Genomic DNA, 18,078 nt, shown 5'->3' on the forward strand with positions numbered 1-18,078 from the left:
CCAGCACCCCACTGTCCTCAGCATCCCCAGTTCCCCGTCTTCCCAAGCAGGCAGAGGCAGAAAGTGGCTGCAGGGGGTTTATTGCGGGGGGGGGCAGGATGGTCCAGGGGTGATGAATGCAGCGTGGTGGGTGCTGTAGGTGGGTGCAGTGGGTGCCGTTGGGTGCTGTAGGTGGGTGCAGTGGGTGCCGTTGGTGGGTGCTGTAGGTGGGTGCAGTGGGTGCCGCTGGTGGGTGCTGTAGGTGGGTGCAGTGGGTGCCGTTGGTGGGTGCTGTAGGTGGGTGCAGTGGGTGCCGTTGGTGGGTGCTGTAGGTGGGTGCAGTGGGTGCCGTTGGTGGGTGCAGTGGGTGCCGTTGGTGGGTGCTCTAGGTGGGTGCAGTGGGTGCCGCTGGTGGGTGCTGTAGGTGGGTGCAGCGGGTGCCGTTGGTGGGTGCTGTAGGTGGGTGCAGTGGGTGCCGCTGGTGGGTGCTGTAGGTGGGTGCAGTGGGTGGGTGCAGTGGGTGCCGTTGGTGGGTGCTGTAGGTGGGTGCAGTGGGTGCCGTTGGTGGGTGCTGTAGGTGGGTGGTGTTGCTGCTTTTGGGAGGCTCCTCTTCACCCACCGGCCACGCAGCATCCCTGCAAGGAGAGGGGTCAGCACCCAGCACCCACAGCACTGCCGGCACACGGAGGTGATGCCCGGGATGACCCAGCCCCGGCCCCTCCTCACCTGGGGCTCAGCACCCTGCGGTGCCGAAGGGCTCCTCGGACAGCGCCCGCCCACCGGAGCGCTTCCCGTACCTGCAGGGAGCATGTTACCGGGGAGCAGCCACCGGAGCAACATGTAACGGGGAGCAGCGTGTAACGGGGAGCAGCGTGTAACGGGGAGCAACGTGTAACGGGGAGCAGCGTGTAACGGGGAGCAGCGTGTAATGGGGAGCAATGTGTAATGGGGAGCAATGTGTAACGGGGAGCAGCGTGTAACGGGGAGCAGCGTGTAGTGGAGAGCAGTGTGTAATGGGGAGCAGCGTGTAATGGGGAGCAGCGTGTAACGGGGAGCAGCGTGTAGTGGAGAGCAGTGTGTAACGGGGAGCAACGTGTAACGGGGAGCAGTGTGTAACGGGGAGCAGTGTGTAACGGGGAGCAACGTGTAACGGGGAGCAGCGTGTAACGGGGAGCAGCGTGTAATGGGGAGCAGCGTGTAACGGGGAGTGGCGTGTAACGGGGAGCAGAGTGTAACGGGGAGCAGCGTGTAGTGGGGAGCAGCGTGTAACGGGGAGCGGCGTGTAATGGGGAGCGGCGTGTAACGGGGAGCAGAGTGTAACGGGGAGCGGCGTGTAGTGGGGAGCAGCGTGTAACGGGGAGCGGCGTGTAACGGGGAGCGGCGTGTAATGGGGAGCAGCGTGTAACGGGGAGTGGCGTGTAACGGGGAGCGGCGTGTAATGGGGAGCAGTGTGTAATGGGGAGCAGTGTGTAATGGGGAGCAACGTGTAATGGGGAGCAGCGTGTAATGGGGAGTGGCGTGTAATGGGGAGCAACGTGTAATGGGGAGCAGCGTGTAATGGGGAGCAACGTGTAATGGGGAGCAGTGTGTAATGGGGAGCAACGTGTAATGGGGAGCAGAGTGTAATGGGGAGTGGTGTGTAATGGGGAGCAGCGTGTAATGGGGAGCAGAGTGTAACGGGGAGCAGCATGTAATGGGGAGCAGCGTGTAATGGGGAGCAGCGTGTAATGGGGAGCAGAGTGTAATGGGGAGCGGCGTGTAATGGGGAGCAGCGTGTAATGGGGAGCAGAGTGTAACGGGGAGCAGTGTGTAACGGGGAGCAGTGTGTAATGGGGAGCGGCGTGTAATGGGGAGCGGTGTGTAATGGGGAGCGGTGTGTAATGGGGAGCAGTGTGTAATGGGGAGCAGAGTGTAACGGGGAGCAGTGTGTAACGGGGAGCAGTGTGTAATGGGGAGAACGGGGCAGCAGGGAGCAGTGTGCAAAAGGGGGCAGGTCACAGTGGAGAACACATCACAATGGGAGCACGTCATGATGCACGTCGCAACAGGGAGCAGGTCATGATGGGGAGCACATCGCAGTGGGGGGCAGGTCACAATGGGGATGGGGAACACATCACAGTGGGGGCAGGTCATAACAGGGGGCACAGCATGATGAGGAGCACATTGCAATGGGGAGCAGGTCACGGTGGGAAGCAGATCACAGTGGGGGCAGGTCACAATGGGAAGCATGTCACGATGGGAGCATGTCGTGATGGGGAGCAAGTCACAATGGGAGGCAGGTCACAGTGGGGAGCAGGTCATTATGGGGGCACATTTCAATGGGGCTGTACCTCGATGGGGATCAAGTCATGATGGGGCCATGTTGCGATACGGATCGTGTCGCGGTGGGGGTCATGTCATGATGGGGATCATGTCACAATGGGGATTGCGTTGAGATGGGGATCGTGTAGCGATGGGGATCGTGTCGCAATGGGGATCGTGTCGCAATGGGGATTGTGTTGCGGTGGGGGTCATGTCATGATGGGGATCGTGTCGCGATGGGGATTATGTTGAGATGGGGATCGTGTAGCGATGGGGATCGTGTCGCAATGGGGATCATGTCGCAATGGGGATCGTGTCGCGATGGGGATTGTGTCGCGATGGGGATTGTGTTGCGATGGGATTGTATCGCGATGGGGATCGTGTCGCGATGGGGATTGTGTCACCATGGGGATTGTGTCACGATGGGGATCGTGTCACAATAGGGATTGTGTCGCGATGGGGATCGTGTCATGATGGGGATCGTGTCGCGATGGGATTGTGTCACAATGGGGATCGTGTCGCGATGGGATTGTGTCGCGATGGGGAATGTGTCGCGATGGGGATCGTGTCGCAATGGGGCTGCGTGGCCGCCCCGCACTCACCGGTGCCGGGTCACCACGTTCAGGTACTGCTGCAGGTCCTGGTAGAAGCGCTCGAGCTCCTCGAGGGTCGCGTCGTCCCCGGGGTACCTGGGTTGTGCGGGGCTGGCAGCGCCAGGACCCTCCCGCAGCAGCACCAGTGCCCACACCAGCAGCAGCAGCGCCCGGCAGCGGGGAGCCATGGCTGCGCCTGGCACATGTGGGTGCACACGTGTGAGCACAGACCCGTACACGTGTGAGCACACACCCGTACACGTGTGAGCACAGACCCGTACACGTGTGAGCACACACCCGTACACGTGTGAGCACACACCCGTACACGTGTGAGCACAGACCCGTACAGGTGTGAGCACAGACCCGTACACGTGTGAGCACAGACCTGTACACGTGTGAGCACAGACCTGTACATGTGTGAACATAGACCTGTACGTGTGAGCACAGACCTGTACATGTGTGAACACAGACCCGTACACGTGTGAGCACAGACCCGTACACGTGTGAGCACAGACCTGTACACGTGTGAGCACAGACCCGTACACGTGTGAGCACAGACCTGTACACGTGTGAGCACAGACCCGTACACGTGTGAGCACAGACCCGTACACGTGTGAGCACAGACCCGTACACGTGTGAGCACAGACCTGTACACGTGTGAGCACAGACCCGTACACGTGTGAGCACAGACCCGTACACGTGTGAACACAGACCCGTACAGGTGTGAGCACAGACCCGTACACGTGTGAGCACAGACCCGTACACGTGTGAGCACAGACCCGCACACGTGTGAGCACAGACCCGCACACGTGTGAGCACACACCAGCACACACATGTGCACACCCCCCGCATCCCCCGTCCCTGTCACCCCCCAGGATGAGGCCCCAGCCCCACTCACCTGCTCGCAGAAGCGGTGACAAGGACTCACTGACACGGGGCTGTGGCCGTGGGCTCCCCGGTGCCGCTGTGGCGCCGTCCCTTATATCCTATGTGTGTGTGCGTCCCCCCCCGATCACCCGGATGCGTGGCACCGGCGGCCACTTGGTTGGGGGGGGGCCCACGGGGCCCCCGGCGCTGCCCTGGTTAATGTGTGACCGGGCTGGGGGGGTCCGGGCTGAGGACAGGGACGGGGGGAGCCGATGTCTGTGCCCAGAGCACCTGGGCCCCAGGGGTGGACAGAGTGGGGCTGGGCAGGGGAAGGGGCAATGTGGGGTGAGGGTGGGATGGAGGAAGGGGGGGACAGGGGGACGTGGGGCTGCGGCAGTGGGGTCGGGGTTAGCTGCAGCCCCCACTGCAGCCAGAACCACGGGCTGGGGGGGTCGGGGACCCCCAGCCCTGACACAGACCCTGATGGCTGCAGCCCCCACAGCGACCCAGCAGGCAGTGGCAGCACCCACTGCCCAGGCACCCCCACCAGTGCACCCAGTAACCTGTGCCCCCGCAGTGCACCCCCTGCATCCCTCCCTCAACCCCTCCGTCACCCCCTCCATCCCTCCTGCGTCCTCCCTTCCATCCCTCCCTCCTCTGCACCTCTTCACCCACCTGCATCTCCCCCCTTTGCCTCCCCGTCAGCCCTCCCTCCCTCCTCCCCTGCACCCCATCACCCCCCCACACGCACATTCTCTCCTGCATCCCTCCATCCCCCTGCATCTTCCCCTCCACCCCTGGATTCCCCCCGCATCCCTTCCTCCATCCTTTCCCACTCACAATCCAGCCCCTGCTCACAATCGTCTCTTTATTGCCATTGCGGGGCCATGCGGGTGCCCCCCAACAACGGCATGGAGAGAACGGGGTCAGGGCAGGGCCCCCCCCACAGAGGGACCCCCCGGTTCAGCATCTGGGGGTCTCCAGGCCCTCCCCCCCACACACGGCAGAGCCCCAGGGGAGACATGGGGAAGACTTGAGGGGGGCGTCATCAGGAGGAGTCATCCTCGTACCTGTGGGAAGCGCTGGTGTGAGGGGTGGGGGCCAGGACCCCCAAACCGGCCCTGGGTACCCCAAAGCAGCTGCCCGGCCCCCCTGCAGGGGGGGACATGGGGGCACTCACCACGATCTGTCACTGCCGGTGCCCCAGAGCAGCCCCAGCACCGGGGCCTCGGAGCGCTTCCCGTACCTGCGGGCATGGGGGTCCCCGTGAGCACACGGGTCCTCGTACAGAGCACACGCGTGTTCACGCGTGTCCGCGCGTGCCGGCGCTCACCTCTGCCGCGTCACCAGGTTGATGTAGTGCCGAAGGGCAGAGAAGTACCTGGCCACCTCCTCGGGGGAAGCGTCGTCCCCGGGGCTTGGGGGCTTGGGGGGGTACGCGCCCGCCAGCGGGGCCAGGCCCAGCAGGACACAGAGCGCCAAGGCCCCCAGGCAGCGCCACCACCGCGGGGACATCACCATCCGAGAGGGACCGGACACTGGTACCCACATGACCCCCATGGACCCAGTTCAGCCCCAGGGACCCAATTCACCCCCATCACCCCCATGGACCCCCATCACTCCCCAAGCCCACCACCACTCCCATCGCCCCATCCCAAAGTCACACCCCACGGTCCCCAAGTGACATTCCCCCCCCCCCCCGCCATGTCCCACCAAACATCTCCCTCCCCAAGCCCCCCCCAGTGTCCCCAGTGGGGATCTCCTGCCCCATAAGAACCCCCAAAGGACCCCACATGTCACACACCTCACCGAGCCCCGTCCCCACACTCACAGTGTCAGGAGGCGACAGCACTGGGACGCGCCAGCTCCTGTCCCGGCCCCATTTTATGGCCTTGGGGGGGGGTTCCGCCTCCTCTTCCCCCCCAACACCGACCCAGGGGCATGGCTGGACCCCCCCGCACCCCCCCCCGTCCACGTCACAGCCCCGTGTCCCCGCTGAGCCCCACAGCAGGAGCCCCGGGGGCTGGGGACAGGCGCAGAGCATGGGGGCACAGCAGGGACACGGGCACCGCATGCGGCACATGGGACATGGGCACGGATGTGACAGCAGGAACAGTGGCACACGGGTGTGGATGTGACACAGCCATGGCACGCAACCATGGCACGCGGACACGGTGCACAGGTATGGGATGCACACACGGCACACGGGATACAGCAACGCATGGCAATGGCACAGGACACACGGACACTGGTCCCTGTGCTGTGACCCGGGGGGGGGGGTACGCACCAGCCCCATGTCCCATCACTGTGACCTGGCACCAACAGTGCCACCGCACAGATGGCCCCAAATCCGGGGGGGGGGGCGGTTGTGTGTGGATCAGGCTGCAGTGGCCCCCCCATAGCCGAGTGCTTCCTGCCCCATTCCCTCCGGGAACAGCAAACAGCCGCTTCCAAAGGTCACCGGATGGCTCAGCCCAGGGAGGGGGTCTGGATGTGTCCCCCCCCCATCACACCCTAAGGAGGGGCTGGGACTGGAGAGGGCTGTTGGAGGGGTTGGGGGTGCGCAGCCCCCATGGCCCCCCCGGCCCACAGAGCAAACAGGATCCTGCCGCTTCCCTGCGCTTTATGGCCCCGGATCCGGAGGCACTTCGGATCCCCCCCCCTCCCCGGAGGAAGGTTCTTATCGGCCCTGTTTGATTTTCCACTGCTCCGGGGGGGCGCACAGGGACGACCGGATACCAACCCCCCCATTCCGAAATGCTCTTTGCCATAAAGCCCTGCGGCAGGCAGGGAACAGGCAGGGAACAGGCAGCAAAACCCAGCCCAGGACCACCCCCTGCTACCCCTGCCTCGGTCTCCCCTCTGCAGGAAGGGGACACCCATCACTGGCACATAGGCTGCCCCCAAATAGCCCCCAGACCCCCAAATCACACCCCCAGGCCCCCAAATTGACCCCCCAAAAACTGATCCCCCCAACAACCAGAATAACCCCAGGGTGACAGAAAAGCTTCTTGTTCATCGGTAAAAACACCCCCGGGGGGAAGGGGGGGGGGGGCCAGCCACACAGTGGCCAGCGCCCCCCCAGGGTCCCCCCTTGCCCCCAGGCAGCTCCTGCCCCATCCACGGGCAGGAATCAAGTATTTACAAACAGGATAAACTCCAATGAGGGGGGTGATGGGGTTAAACCCCACCGGGACCCCCCCCCGTCATCCATCAGTGGCCAGGATGACGACGGCGCCGAAGATGCCGACGTTCTGGCCAATGAGCTTCATCTGGTTCCAGAACTCGACGCGGCGCGAGTGGTGCCAGTAGCCGAGGTTGCCGTCGATGAGGAGGATGGCGGGAGGCAGCAGCACGGCCAGGACCTGTGCCGCCGCCCGCACGTAGCATCCCGACAGGAAGGCCAGCGCCAGCAGCCCGTACAGCACAAAGAGGAGCTGGAGCGCCAGCTCCCCCCCCAGCAGGTGGTTCAGGTAAGCCAGGCGGTCCTCCTTGCTGTGCTGCAGGGAGTACGCCTGAGGATGGGACAACACGGGTGGGAGCTGGGATGGGGAGAGTGACCCTAAAGCTTGTCCAGTTCCAACCCCCTGCCATCGGTTCCGTAGGGAAGGATGCTTCAGCCTGGCCCTGAGCACTGCCAGGGATGGGTTCGGTTCAGCCAGGACAAGGGAAGCTGTGTGGGGACCTCAGAGCAGCTCCCAGACGGGCTACAGGGATGCTGGAGGGGAAGCTCCATCAGTGAGAGGACAAGGATTGATGGGTTCTAACGGAAACAGGGGGGACTGAGGTTGGATACAGCGGGAGGAGGAGCTGTTGGTGATGGGGGGCCTGGAGATTGCTCATCCTGGGTGGTTTCAAGCCTATGGTTGGGAACGGGATGAGCTCCGCCGGGAATGGGGCTGCCCCATCCCTGGCAGTGCTCAAGGGCAGCTGGACAGCGGTGCTGCGAGCAGAGCCCTAAAGGACCCAAACCCAGTGCGTTGTGGGTCAGGACGGGGCTGTGCCCCCCCCGCTCCCCGTACCTGGCAGATGAGGTAGATGCCGAGGAAAACCTGCCCCGTGGACTGCAGCGAGCGGCTGCGCGGCCGCTGCCGGTACAGCTCCCCCGCGCCACTGGCCAGGATGAGGAACCCACCGATGATGGCGATGGTGCGGGAGTACATCCGGACCTGCACGGGGACACGGTCACCGCGGGCCGGGCTACGGCGGGGTTACCGGAGTCGGACGGGGGGGTTTTACCTTTAACCAGTCCCCGTAGTGCCCGTGGCCGCCGACGTGAGCCGCGTACGTGGCCACCGCGAGCTGCAGCGCGGCGCCGAGGGCGAACCAGCGGCGCTTCACCCCGAAGGACATGAAACTGGCGCAGAGCACGGCCACCCCCATGTCCACGTACAGGTACGGGACCGGGATGTCCGGCTTCCTGCGGGCACGGCACGTACAGGCATCACCCCCAGTGCCCCACAGCCACCAGCACACAGCACCCACAGACATCACCCCCAGTGCCCCACAGCCACCAGCGCACAGCACCCACAGACATCACCCCCAGTGCCCCACAGCCACCAGCGCACAGCACCCACAGACATCACCCCCCGGTGCCCCACAGCCACCAGCGCACAGCACCCACAGACATCACCCCCCAGCCACCAGCACACAGCACCCACAGACATCACCCCCAGTGCCCCACAGCCACCAGCACACAGCACCCACAGACATCACCCCCAGTGCCCCACAGCCACCAGCACACAGCACCCACAGACATCACCCCCAGTGCCCCACAGCCACCAGCGCACAGCACCCACAGACATCACCCCCAGTGCCCCACAGCCACCAGCGCACAGCACCCACAGACATCACCCCCCGGTGCCCCACAGCCACCAGCGCACAGCACCCACAGACATCACCCCCCAGCCACCAGCACACAGCACCCACAGACATCACCCCCAGTGCCCCACAGCCACCAGCACACAGCACCCACAGACATCACCCCCAGTGCCCCACAGCCACCAGCACACAGCACCCACAGACATCACCCCCAGTGCCCCACAGCCACCAGCGCACAGCACCCACAGACATCACCCCCCGGTGCCCCACAGCCACCAGCACACAGCACCCACAGACATCACCCCCAGACATCACCCCACAGCCACCAGCACACAGCACCCACAGACATCACCCCCAGTGCCCCACAGCCACCAGCACACAGCACCCACAGACATCACCCCACAGTCACCAGCACACAGCACCCACAGACATCACCCCCAGTGCCCCACAGCCACCAGCACACAGCACCCACAGACATCACCCCCCAGCCACCAGCACACAGCACCCACAGACATCACCCCCAGTGCCCCACAGCCACCAGCACACAGCACCCACAGACATCACCCCCAGTGCCCCACAGCCACCAGCACACAGCACCCACAGACATCACCCCCAGTGCCCCACAGCCACCAGCGCACAGCACCCACAGACATCACCCCCCGGTGCCCCACAGCCACCAGCACACAGCACCCACAGACATCACCCCCAGACATCACCCCACAGCCACCAGCACACAGCACCCACAGACATCACCCCCAGTGCCCCACAGCCACCAGCACACAGCACCCACAGACATCACCCCACAGTCACCAGCACACAGCACCCACAGACATCACCCCCCCGGTGCCCCCCAGCCACCAGCACGCACCAGCCCCACAGACACCACCCCCCCAGCCCACCTTCCCCCCACTGACAGGCCCCTCCGCAGACACCCAACGGGCCCCCCCTTGGCTGGCTCAGCCCCACACCTCCTCCCGTCGGCGCGCTCAGCGCACAGCAGGAGCCCGCTGAAGCAGTGCCAGAACGGGAACCGCGTCAGCAGCACCGCGCCCCCCGCCGTCAGCAGCCGCAGCGCGCGCCGCCGCCACCCGCGCACCGGCGCCATGGCCCCGCGCCGGGACCCGGAACCAGCACCGCGGCCCCGCCCCCTCCGCAAACCACGCCCACCGTGACCCTCGTGGCCCCGCCCCTCGCTGCGCCCCCGATTCACCCCGCCCCTCTGCGGAAGCCCCGCCCCTCCCGCACACCACACCCCCCACGAAGCCCCGCCCCCTCCCCAAGCCCTGCACCTGCTCAGCGGGAAGCCCCGCCCCCTCCCCGCAGGCCCCGCCCCTCGCCCCACACACGGTGATGGTTAAAAAACGTTCGGGTTTATTTTGTCCGTTTTGGTCGGTTTTTTTCTTCTAAACAAGACTAAAAAATTTTCCTTTTTTTTTTTTTTTGCTTTTCTCCTTTTTTCTTTTTTTTTTCTCTGTTTTTTGTTTGGTTTTTTTCTTTCTTTTTTTTCTTTTTTACTCTTTTTTGTTCAGTTTTCACTCGTCCCCAGGCAGGGCTTGAACTGGGGGGGGAGGGGGGGGATTGAACCAAAACACCCCAAAATCAACCCAAAACGGGGGCGGGAATCATGGCAAAACCCAAAAAAACTGGGAAAATTCAGGAAAATAAAGAGACCCCCCCCCCAAGGGGGGAGGAAGGGGGGGATTTTCTGCCATGATCCTGAGGGAGAAGAGATTTTGGGATCAGTTTAATATATCTTCATATATAGCTTTAAAGGGAAGAATTCCCTCCGGGAATTCAAGCCCTGCCCTGTGCAAACTGGATTCCAACCAGACAGCGCTGGTCTGGGGGAGCCGGGGCATCACTTTTGGGCGGGGGGGGGATAGGGAATAGGGGGACCCCCCCTTTAGAAAAGCAAAGGGGGGATTGGGAATATGGGGAGAAAAAGGGTGGGAAAGGCAACGGGAGAAGGAGCTGTTAGTGGTGGAGGGGAGGTTGCTCTGGTCTCGGGTGGCTTCAAGGCTACAGCTGGGAATGGGATGAGCTCCCACGGGAAACAAAAAGGGAAATCGAAGTGGGATCGATGCCCCCCCCCAGCCCCCCCCCAAATTGGCACCACGGCCACCAGAGCTGAGCGGTGCTCCCGGGGGTCTCAGGAGGACAAAGGGGTCTCCTTCTGTGGCTGCTGTGCTTGGGAACGCTGCATCACCTTCTGGCTCTCCACGTCTCGGAAGTGCTTCTCCACCTGCAGTGGGAACAATGGGATGCAGGGGATGGAGAGAGGGGGTTAGGGACGGGGGCGATGGGAACACGGGTTAGGGATGGACGGGACGGGAAGAGGGGGTTAGGGATGGACGGGAAGAGGGGGGTTAGGGATGGATAGGACGGGAAGAGGGGGTTAGGGATGGACGGGACGGGAAGAGGGGGGTTAGGGATGGATGGGACGGGAAGAGGGCGTTAGGGGCAGAGGGGATGGGAAGAGGGGGTTAGGGGCGGAGGGGATGGTGGGGCTCCCCCGGCTCCCCCCTGGCCATGCCCCCCCATACTCACAATCTTGCGCACGTGGCTCAGGGCGCTGCCCTCTTTGCCTTTGCAATTCTCCACCTGGTAGGGGGGCGCGATGACGACTTCCTCCATCACCACGATGTTCTTCTCCTGCCATTTACAGTCCTTAATGCTGCAGGAAGGGAACAGGGATCAGGGACACATCCCCAGGGAGCTCCGAGCTCTGTGTGTGCCCCCCAGCCCAAGGGCCGTGCCCTGGGATACAGGGAATTCCATGGCTCTGGGCAGGGACTCACGTCTTGTGGATGGTCTGGAAGAGCTGCTGCCCCTCCAGGGAGACGCCGGCGCTGATGGCATAGGCCTGGCTCAGCTTCTCCTCCTTCTCCGTCCGCGCTTTGGTGGCGAGCTGGGGAGGACACAGCAGGAGAGGGGCCTCAGCATCACCATGGGCACGGTATTCCCACGGGAAACCCCACTCCTTCCATCCACACCCTCAGGCCCCTCTCCCTTGTGTCCCCTCCAGCAGTGGTGGGGACAGCCCTGGGAGCAGCGGGATAAGGAGCAGCCCCTCCATGTGCTGCCTCCATCAAGTGCTCCTGGATCCTGGGATCAGGTCTGTCAATGGGATGTGCTCTCCCGATCCATCACCAACAGCTCCACAGCAGACACACCAAGCCTCCAACTTCCAGCATTCCCAATTCAAGGATCCCACGGCTTCACCCCCTGCAGTGAGCACCTGAAGGCACCGGTGCCAGTGAGGAGCCCTTGCATGCCAGCAGCATGGATTAGATCCACATCCATGGAATGATGGGAAAGGCATCATTCCCATGTGATGAATGGCACTGAGCATCCTTCCCGCAGCAGCAGCATTCCTGCCCCTTCCACAGATCCCTATAGATGGATCCTGTTGTGTCCCAGCTCAGCACAACCAGAGGACCAGGCAGGGCTGAGCATTCCCATGTGCCATCAGCTCCATTCCCAGCTCCAGGCCAGTGTCAAAGCCTGTATCCCAGCGCTGCAGCACCAGCGATCCCAGCCTGGCTCCGCACACATGAGAGGGGAGACCCCAGAGCCAGGCCCCCCACCTTCCCTGCTCCCAACACCACCACGGGGAATGGGAAGGGATCCCCTTCCAGAGGGAGGAGGGGAAGCGGCTCCTCAATATCCAAGTGACTGGGCCCAGCTCTCAGCCTGGCTCCAGAGCTCAGCACCAGCTCCTGAGGGTGCTGGATCCCACTGTCCATGTCACTGATCGATCCCAACCCCGATCCCTGAGGAACACCGCCCATCACTGATCTCCATCTGGGATATGGAGCCACTGCCCACAGCTCTGGATGTGCCCACTCCCTACACATGGACTGCTCCCTCCTTTGAGCATCCCAGTGCTGCTCCCTGCTCCAGCTCCACCCTCCCTCCTCTCTGCTGAAGCAGAGGATCCAGCCCAAGATCCTGAGTGGGAACAGGGCATTCCCGGCCTTGGGAATGCATCTCTTACCTTGCTGACATTGAGGGAAGCCAAAGGAGGGGGGTTTCTGTGCGGTCATTGATTATCTCCACTTCTGACACGTACTGGAGGTTGACGAGCAGGATGTCCGCGTGGTTGGGCTTCCCGCTGGATGAGGGGCATTCTGCGGGGGGGATGTTAAGGAATACAAATCCACAGGGACACAGCTGCAGGCCTGAGGGGCGGAGCGGTCCAGGAGCAAACCAGATCACCCAAAACAAATGGGAGACCCCAACACCCCCCTGGGTCTCCTCTGGGATCCATTCACTGCTGCTTCAGCTTTCCCGACTACACCAGGAGTTATCCCAGCCTGGAACGCTGGGAAAAGCATCCCAAAAAGCCACTTAGATCCAAATGCTGAGCAGGGAACCCAACCAGCACCCCTCAACCTGCACCTTCTGATCCAGGGATGGAGGGAGCCAAAAGCATGGAAAACCCCACAGAATGGTTTAAGGATGCAAAGGACCTTAAAGGACCTTCCCTAGAGCACGCAACTCTTGTCCCATCCCTTGGGAGCAGAGCCCAGCCCCTTGCAGTGAATCCCAGGCCAGGAGCCGAGGGGCAGCCTCACCCCATTGCCCATGGGTCTGGCCTGGTCTCCTACAGGGCTCCCCTCAAACCCTTTCTATAGGGCACCCACCCCCATAACCCCACCACGGGGCTCCCCCAAACCAGCCCCCAGGGTGCCCCACACCCTCTCTATAGGGGACCCCACTCCCCTCCATTAATGCCATCCCCGGCATTATAGCATCCCTACGGGGTGCGCCACACAGAGCCCCCACCTCACCGCAGGGCTCATCCTTCCCTCCCTATAAGACACCCCAGAGTTTCCCCACAGCCCCACACAGGGCTCCCCACAGCCCCCCCCCCCCCAAAAAAAAAACCTGCCTATCCAGTGCCTCACTGCCTCCCCATAGCCCTACACAGGGTTCCTCAAAAACCTGCCTATATAATGCCCCACATGCCCCCCATAAGCCCACTACAGGACCCTCCACTGCCCCAAAAAACCCTCCTATCCAGGGCCCCATTCCCTCCCCATAGCCCTACAGAGGGCTCCCCACTGAGCCCCTCAAGCCTGCCTATCCAGTGCCCCACTGCCCCCCATAACTCCACATAGAGCTCATCACTGCCCCCCAAACCCCCTTTACAGAGTGCCTATACCCCATAACCCCAGTCCAGCCCTGCACTGAGCCCCCCAAACCCGCCTATCCAGCGCCCCACTGCTTTCCCCACAGGACCCCAAACCCTGCCTATAGAGCCCCCCACAACCCCAAATCCGGGCTCATCACACCTCCTCCAACCCCCCCTCACAGACGGCTATGGTCACCCCACTCCAGCCCCCCTAAACCCCCCTATTCAGCGCCTCCCTCCCCCCGCCCCAACCCCTCCTCCATTCCCCGGGCCTCCCATGGGCCCATCACCCCCACAGGCCCCACACCCCCCCCCCGCTGCCTGTGCCAGGCCGGGGCCGCTCAGGGCCGGTGCTGCGGGGGTGCCGGATACTGAGCGCCAGCATCTTGCTGGGGTAGTCGAAGGCCACGACCTCGCCCTGGAGGCGCTGCTCCTGGCAGGTCCGGCACGACACCAGGCTGCCCACGCTGAAGTACTCGCCCGGCGCCGCCATCTTGTCTCGGCCCGCACCGGGCTCCCCTCGGCCAGGCGCGGCGGGGCGGGGCCGCCTGACGTCACCGCGCACGCCGCCGGGCGGGGCTTGGCCCTCGCCGCACGCCGTAGTTGCCGCGGGGGATGATGGGGAGCGCAGGCGGAAGGAGGTAACGGGCGTTGCCACGGTAACGGCAGGGAAATGGAGGGGGAACAACGGGAGGGACCGGATAAAGCGGGGGGAGGCGGCGGGAGCGTCCCTGGGGGGAGCCCCGGAGAGCCCCGAGCGCGGCCCCGGGGAGCCCCGAGCTCCGGAGCGGAGCCGAGCCAGGCCCGGCCTGAGGGACCGCGAGAGGGCTCCGGCCTGCGGGATCATGGGAGGCCCGGCCCGGCCTAGGGACCCATAGAGACCCAGAGGGATCTATAGAGACCCATAGGGACCTATACAGACCCAGAGGGACCTATAGAGACCCGTAGGGACCTATAGAGACCCAGAGGGACCTATAGAGACCCATAGGGACCTATAGAGACCCAGAGGGACCTATAGAGACCTATAGGGACCTATAGAGACCCATAGGGACCTATAGAGACCCAGAGGGATCTATACAGACCCATAGGGACCTATACAGACCCAGAGGGACCTATAGAGACCCGTAGGGACCTATAGAAACCCAGAGGGACCTATAGAGACCCATAGGGACCTATAGAGACCCAGAGGGATCTATAGAGACCCAGAGGGACCTATAGAGACCCAGAGGGACCTATAGAGACCTATAGGGACCTATAGAGACCCAGAGGGACCTATAGAGACCCAGAGGGATCTATAGAGACCCAGAGGGACCTATAGAGACCTATAGGGACCTATAGAGACCCAGAGGGACCTATAGAGACCCAGAGGGACCTATAGAGACCCACAGAGACCCAGAGGGACCTATAGAGACCTATAGGGACCTATAGAGACCCAGAGCGACCTATAGAGACCCATAGGGACCTATACAGACCCATAGAGAACTATAGAGACCTATACAGACCCATAGGGACCTATAGGGACCTATAGAGACCCAGAGCGACCTATTAGAGACCCATAGGGACCTATACAGACTCATAGAGAACTATAGAGACCTATACAGACCTATAGGGACCTATAGAGACCCAGAGCGACCTATTAGAGACCCATAGGGACCTATACAGACCCATAGAGAACTATAGAGACCTATACAGACCCATAGGGACCCATAGGGACCTATAGAGACCCATAGGGACCTATAGAGACCCATAGAGACTCATAGGGACCCATAGGGACCTATAGAGACCCCACGTCTGGCGTAGGGGACCCACAGAGCCCCCAGGCCTGGCCTAGCCCAGCCCCGTTCCCCCCGCAGCGCTCCCGGTGTCCGCGGCCATGGATGCGCTGCACGAGGCCGGGATCCGCTTTGCGGCGCTGCTGCAGGCGGGGCCGTCCTGGCTGGAGCGGGTCCTGGTCCCGCTGACCTCCGTGGCCGACCCCAAGCACGTCTTCACCGTCTGCTTCCCGCTCTGCTACTCCCTGGAGCCAGGCGTGGGGACGGCGGTGCTGTGGGGCGCGCTGCTGGCCGAGTGGCTCAACGTGGTGCTCAAGTGGTGAGGAGGGCGGGGGGGGGTTCGCGGTCCCCAGCGGGCCGCGGCCCCGCATCCATCGCCGTGCGCTGCCTGCCCCCGCCAGGCTCCTCTGCGGCGAGCGGCCCTTCTGGTGGCTCCATGAGTCGGGAATGGCGGCGCGGGAGCTGCTGGCGCTGCGGCAGTTCCCTGTGTCCTGCGAGAGCGGACCCGGTGAGCGGGATCCGGAGCCCCGCATGCACAGGGCCGGGGCCCGGCTCCATCCTCATCCTCCCGCGCCCCACTCCCCGCGCTCCCTCCGCAGGGAGCCCCTCGGGGCACTGCATGGTCACGGCGGCAGCGCTGTGGCCGCTCGTGGCCGCGCTGCGCGCCCGCTGCAGGAGGTGAGTGCTGGGAGCGGCCGCTGGGAAGCGGGAGCCCGGGAATTCCCACCTGGAAAACTGCCCCCTGCAAGCAGCCCCGCGCTGAGGATCCTGCCCGGCGCTGCCTACGTCCTGCTGCTGGCGGCCGTGGGGCTCTCGAGGGTCTTCGTCCTGGCCCACTTCCCCCATCAGGTGGTGACCGGCACCGTGGCAGGTCAGTGGGGCTGACCCCCATCTATGGGGCGGGTCAGTGGGGCTGACCCCCATCTATGGGGCGGGTCAGTGGGGCTGACACCCATCTATGGGGTGGGTCTGTTGGGCTGACCCCCATCTATGGGGCGGGTCAGTGGGGCTGACCCCCTTCTATGGGGCGGGTCAGTGGGGCTGACCCCCATCTATGGGGCGGGTCAGTGGGGCTGACACCCATCTATGGGGCGGGTCAGTGGGGCTGACACCCATCTATGGGGCGGGTCAGTGGGGCTGACCCCCATCTATGGGGCGGATCAGTGGGGCTGACCCCCTTCTATGGGGCGGGTCTGTGGGGCTGACCCCCATCTATGGGGCGGGTCAGTGGCGGCTGACCCCCATCTATGGGGTGGGTCTGTGGGGCTGACCCCCATCTATGGGGCGGGTCAGTGGCGGCTGACCCCCATCTATGGGGCGGATCAGTGGGGCTGACCCCCATCTATGGGGTGGGTCAGTGGGGGGTGACCCCTATCTACGGGGCAGCTCCCCCTGACCCGCGGGTGCTGCAGGGGTGGTGCTGGGCTGGGGGCTGCAGGGCCGCACCCCGGGGTCCCCCCGCGCCTTTGCCTTCGCCGCGCTGCTCCTGCCACTCAGCGCCCTCATCCTGCGCTGGGTCCTGAGCGCTGCCGGGTTCGACGTCGACTGGTGAGTGCTGGGTGGGGTAAGCCCCACCTCCTGCCCCACAGCCACCCCCCAGTGCTTGTTGCAGGGGGCTTGGGGGCTTCCCCTCTCTGGTGCCCCTAAGGGCAGCTTCCACCACTGAGGCCTGAAGCCCTGGCCAGGTAAGTCCTGCCCCATGGACAGGGGTTCCAGATGGTGTGTTCACACGTAAATGTGGGCCCCATGTCCCGTAGATGGGACCTGCCCCATAGAGAGGGGTTCCAACCCCATAGATGTGGGTCCTGGCCCCAAAGATGGTAGTTTCACCCATAGACGGGCTTCCTAGCCACATGGCACCCTACAGTCTCCCTGCCCTAGGTCAAGTCACCTGGCCACACAGTGGTGCTCCAGCCCCACAGCTGTATCCCAGCCCCACAGCTGTATCCCAGCCCCACATCTATGTGTCCCGCCCCACAGCTGCTCTCCCCCACAGGTCCATCCCCCTGGCCACGCAGTGGTGCTCCAGCCCCACAGCTGTACCCCAGCCCCACATCTATGTGTCCCGCCCACAGCTGTATCCCAGCCCCACATCTATGTGTCCCGCCCACAGCTGTACCCCAGCCCCATATCCATGTGTCCCGCCCCACAGCTGCTCCCCCCCCCCAGCTCCATCCCCCCGGCCTCGCAGTGGTGCTCCAGCCCCACAGCTGTATCCCAGCCCCACATCTATGTGTCCCGCCCACAGCTGTATCCCAGCCCCACATCTATGTGTCCCGCCCACAGCTGTATCCCAGCCCCACATCTATGTGTCCCGCCCACAGCTGTATCCCAGCCCCACATCTATGTGTCCCGCCCACAGCTGTATCCCAGCCCCACATCTATGTGTCCCGCCCACAGCTGTACCCCAGCCCCATATCCATGTGTCCCGCCCCACAGCTGCTCCCCCCCCCAGCTCCATCCCCCCTGGCCTCGCAGTGGTGCTCCAGCCCCACAGCTGTATCCCAGCCCCACATCTATGTGTCCCGCCCCACAGCTGTATCCCAGCCCCACAGCTGTACCCCAGCCCCACAGCTGTATCCCAGCCCCACATCTATGTGTCCCGCGC

At 63.7% G+C, this 18,078-nt stretch overlaps 5 protein-coding genes across 5 annotated transcripts; 1 reads left to right on the forward strand and 4 right to left on the reverse strand.

Moving 5' to 3' along the window:
- Nucleotides 1-85: 85 nt before the first annotated feature.
- On the reverse strand, nt 86-3,117 carry LOC133263656 (pancreatic polypeptide-like). The gene is made up of 4 exons (XM_061443512.1): nt 2,883-3,117; nt 706-776; nt 544-614; nt 86-148 (listed from the first exon to the last, which is right to left on the reverse strand). The coding sequence occupies exons 1-2, from the start codon at nt 3,059-3,061 to the stop codon at nt 713-715; spliced, it is 243 nt and encodes an 80-aa protein (XP_061299496.1). The 5' UTR covers nt 3,062-3,117; the 3' UTR covers nt 86-148; nt 544-614; nt 706-712.
- Nucleotides 3,118-4,788: 1,671 nt separating this feature from the next.
- On the reverse strand, nt 4,789-5,272 carry LOC133263653 (peptide YY-like). The gene is made up of 3 exons (XM_061443510.1): nt 5,074-5,272; nt 4,921-4,986; nt 4,789-4,810 (listed from the first exon to the last, which is right to left on the reverse strand). The coding sequence occupies exons 1-3, from the start codon at nt 5,259-5,261 to the stop codon at nt 4,789-4,791; spliced, it is 276 nt and encodes a 91-aa protein (XP_061299494.1). The 5' UTR covers nt 5,262-5,272.
- A 1,509-nt stretch (nt 5,273-6,781) lies between these two features.
- Nucleotides 6,782-9,684, reverse strand: TMEM101 (transmembrane protein 101). Its single transcript, XM_061443500.1, has 4 exons — nt 9,530-9,684; nt 7,980-8,160; nt 7,763-7,909; nt 6,782-7,255 (listed from the first exon to the last, which is right to left on the reverse strand). Exons 1-4 carry the CDS (start codon nt 9,664-9,666, stop codon nt 6,947-6,949), a joined length of 774 nt encoding a protein of 257 aa, XP_061299484.1. The 5' UTR covers nt 9,667-9,684; the 3' UTR covers nt 6,782-6,946.
- A 228-nt stretch (nt 9,685-9,912) lies between these two features.
- LSM12 (LSM12 homolog) lies at nt 9,913-14,338 on the reverse strand. Its single transcript, XM_061443502.1, is given in 6 exon segments — nt 9,913-10,803; nt 11,109-11,235; nt 11,360-11,469; nt 12,559-12,593; nt 12,596-12,691; nt 14,071-14,338. Coding segments are annotated over 6 exon segments (582 nt in total). The 5' UTR covers nt 14,192-14,338; the 3' UTR covers nt 9,913-10,710.
- Nucleotides 14,339-15,529: 1,191 nt separating this feature from the next.
- Nucleotides 15,530-17,061, forward strand: G6PC3 (glucose-6-phosphatase catalytic subunit 3). The gene is made up of 5 exons (XM_061443497.1): nt 15,530-15,789; nt 15,872-15,978; nt 16,070-16,148; nt 16,223-16,341; nt 16,883-17,061. Exons 1-5 carry the CDS (start codon nt 15,572-15,574, stop codon nt 17,020-17,022), a joined length of 663 nt encoding a protein of 220 aa, XP_061299481.1. The 5' UTR covers nt 15,530-15,571; the 3' UTR covers nt 17,023-17,061.
- Nucleotides 17,062-18,078: the final 1,017 nt, after the last annotated feature.

This window comes from Pezoporus flaviventris, unplaced genomic scaffold (assembly GCF_033815535.1).
Source record: "Pezoporus flaviventris isolate CSIRO_AGI_PZ_B2104156 unplaced genomic scaffold, CSIRO_AGI_Pfla_v1 ptg000398l, whole genome shotgun sequence".
NCBI lineage: Eukaryota > Metazoa > Chordata > Aves > Psittaciformes > Psittacidae > Pezoporus > Pezoporus flaviventris.

What these genes read in the sequence shown, in the direction of transcription:
- TMEM101 (XM_061443500.1), bottom strand. Translation starts at nt 9,666, where the DNA reads ATGGCGCCGGTGCGCGGGTGGCGGCGGCGCGCGCTGCGGCTGCTGACG. An exon ending in ACTACGGGGACTGGTTAAAG is followed by an intron (nt 7,910 to 7,979) that starts GTAAAACCCCCC and finishes GTCCCCGTGCAG; the next exon opens with GTCCGGATGTACTCCCGCAC. An exon ending in GCATCTACCTCATCTGCCAG is followed by an intron (nt 7,256 to 7,762) that starts GTACGGGGAGCG and finishes TCCCATCCTCAG; the next exon opens with GCGTACTCCCTGCAGCACAG.
- LOC133263653 (XM_061443510.1), bottom strand. Translation starts at nt 5,261, where the DNA reads ATGGTGATGTCCCCGCGGTGGTGGCGCTGCCTGGGGGCCTTGGCGCTC. An exon ending in AACCTGGTGACGCGGCAGAG is followed by an intron (nt 4,987 to 5,073) that starts GTGAGCGCCGGC and finishes CCATGCCCGCAG; the next exon opens with GTACGGGAAGCGCTCCGAGG. An exon ending in ACCGGCAGTGACAGATCGTG is followed by an intron (nt 4,811 to 4,920) that starts GTGAGTGCCCCC and finishes CGCTTCCCACAG; the next exon opens with GTACGAGGATGACTCCTCCT.
- G6PC3 (XM_061443497.1), top strand. Translation starts at nt 15,572, where the DNA reads ATGGATGCGCTGCACGAGGCCGGGATCCGCTTTGCGGCGCTGCTGCAG. An exon ending in GTCCTGCGAGAGCGGACCCG is followed by an intron (nt 15,979 to 16,069) that starts GTGAGCGGGATC and finishes CTCCCTCCGCAG; the next exon opens with GGAGCCCCTCGGGGCACTGC. An exon ending in GGTGACCGGCACCGTGGCAG is followed by an intron (nt 16,342 to 16,882) that starts GTCAGTGGGGCT and finishes CGGGTGCTGCAG; the next exon opens with GGGTGGTGCTGGGCTGGGGG.
- LOC133263656 (XM_061443512.1), bottom strand. Translation starts at nt 3,061, where the DNA reads ATGGCTCCCCGCTGCCGGGCGCTGCTGCTGCTGGTGTGGGCACTGGTG. An exon ending in AACGTGGTGACCCGGCACCG is followed by an intron (nt 777 to 2,882) that starts GTGAGTGCGGGG and finishes TGCTCCCTGCAG; the next exon opens with GTACGGGAAGCGCTCCGGTG.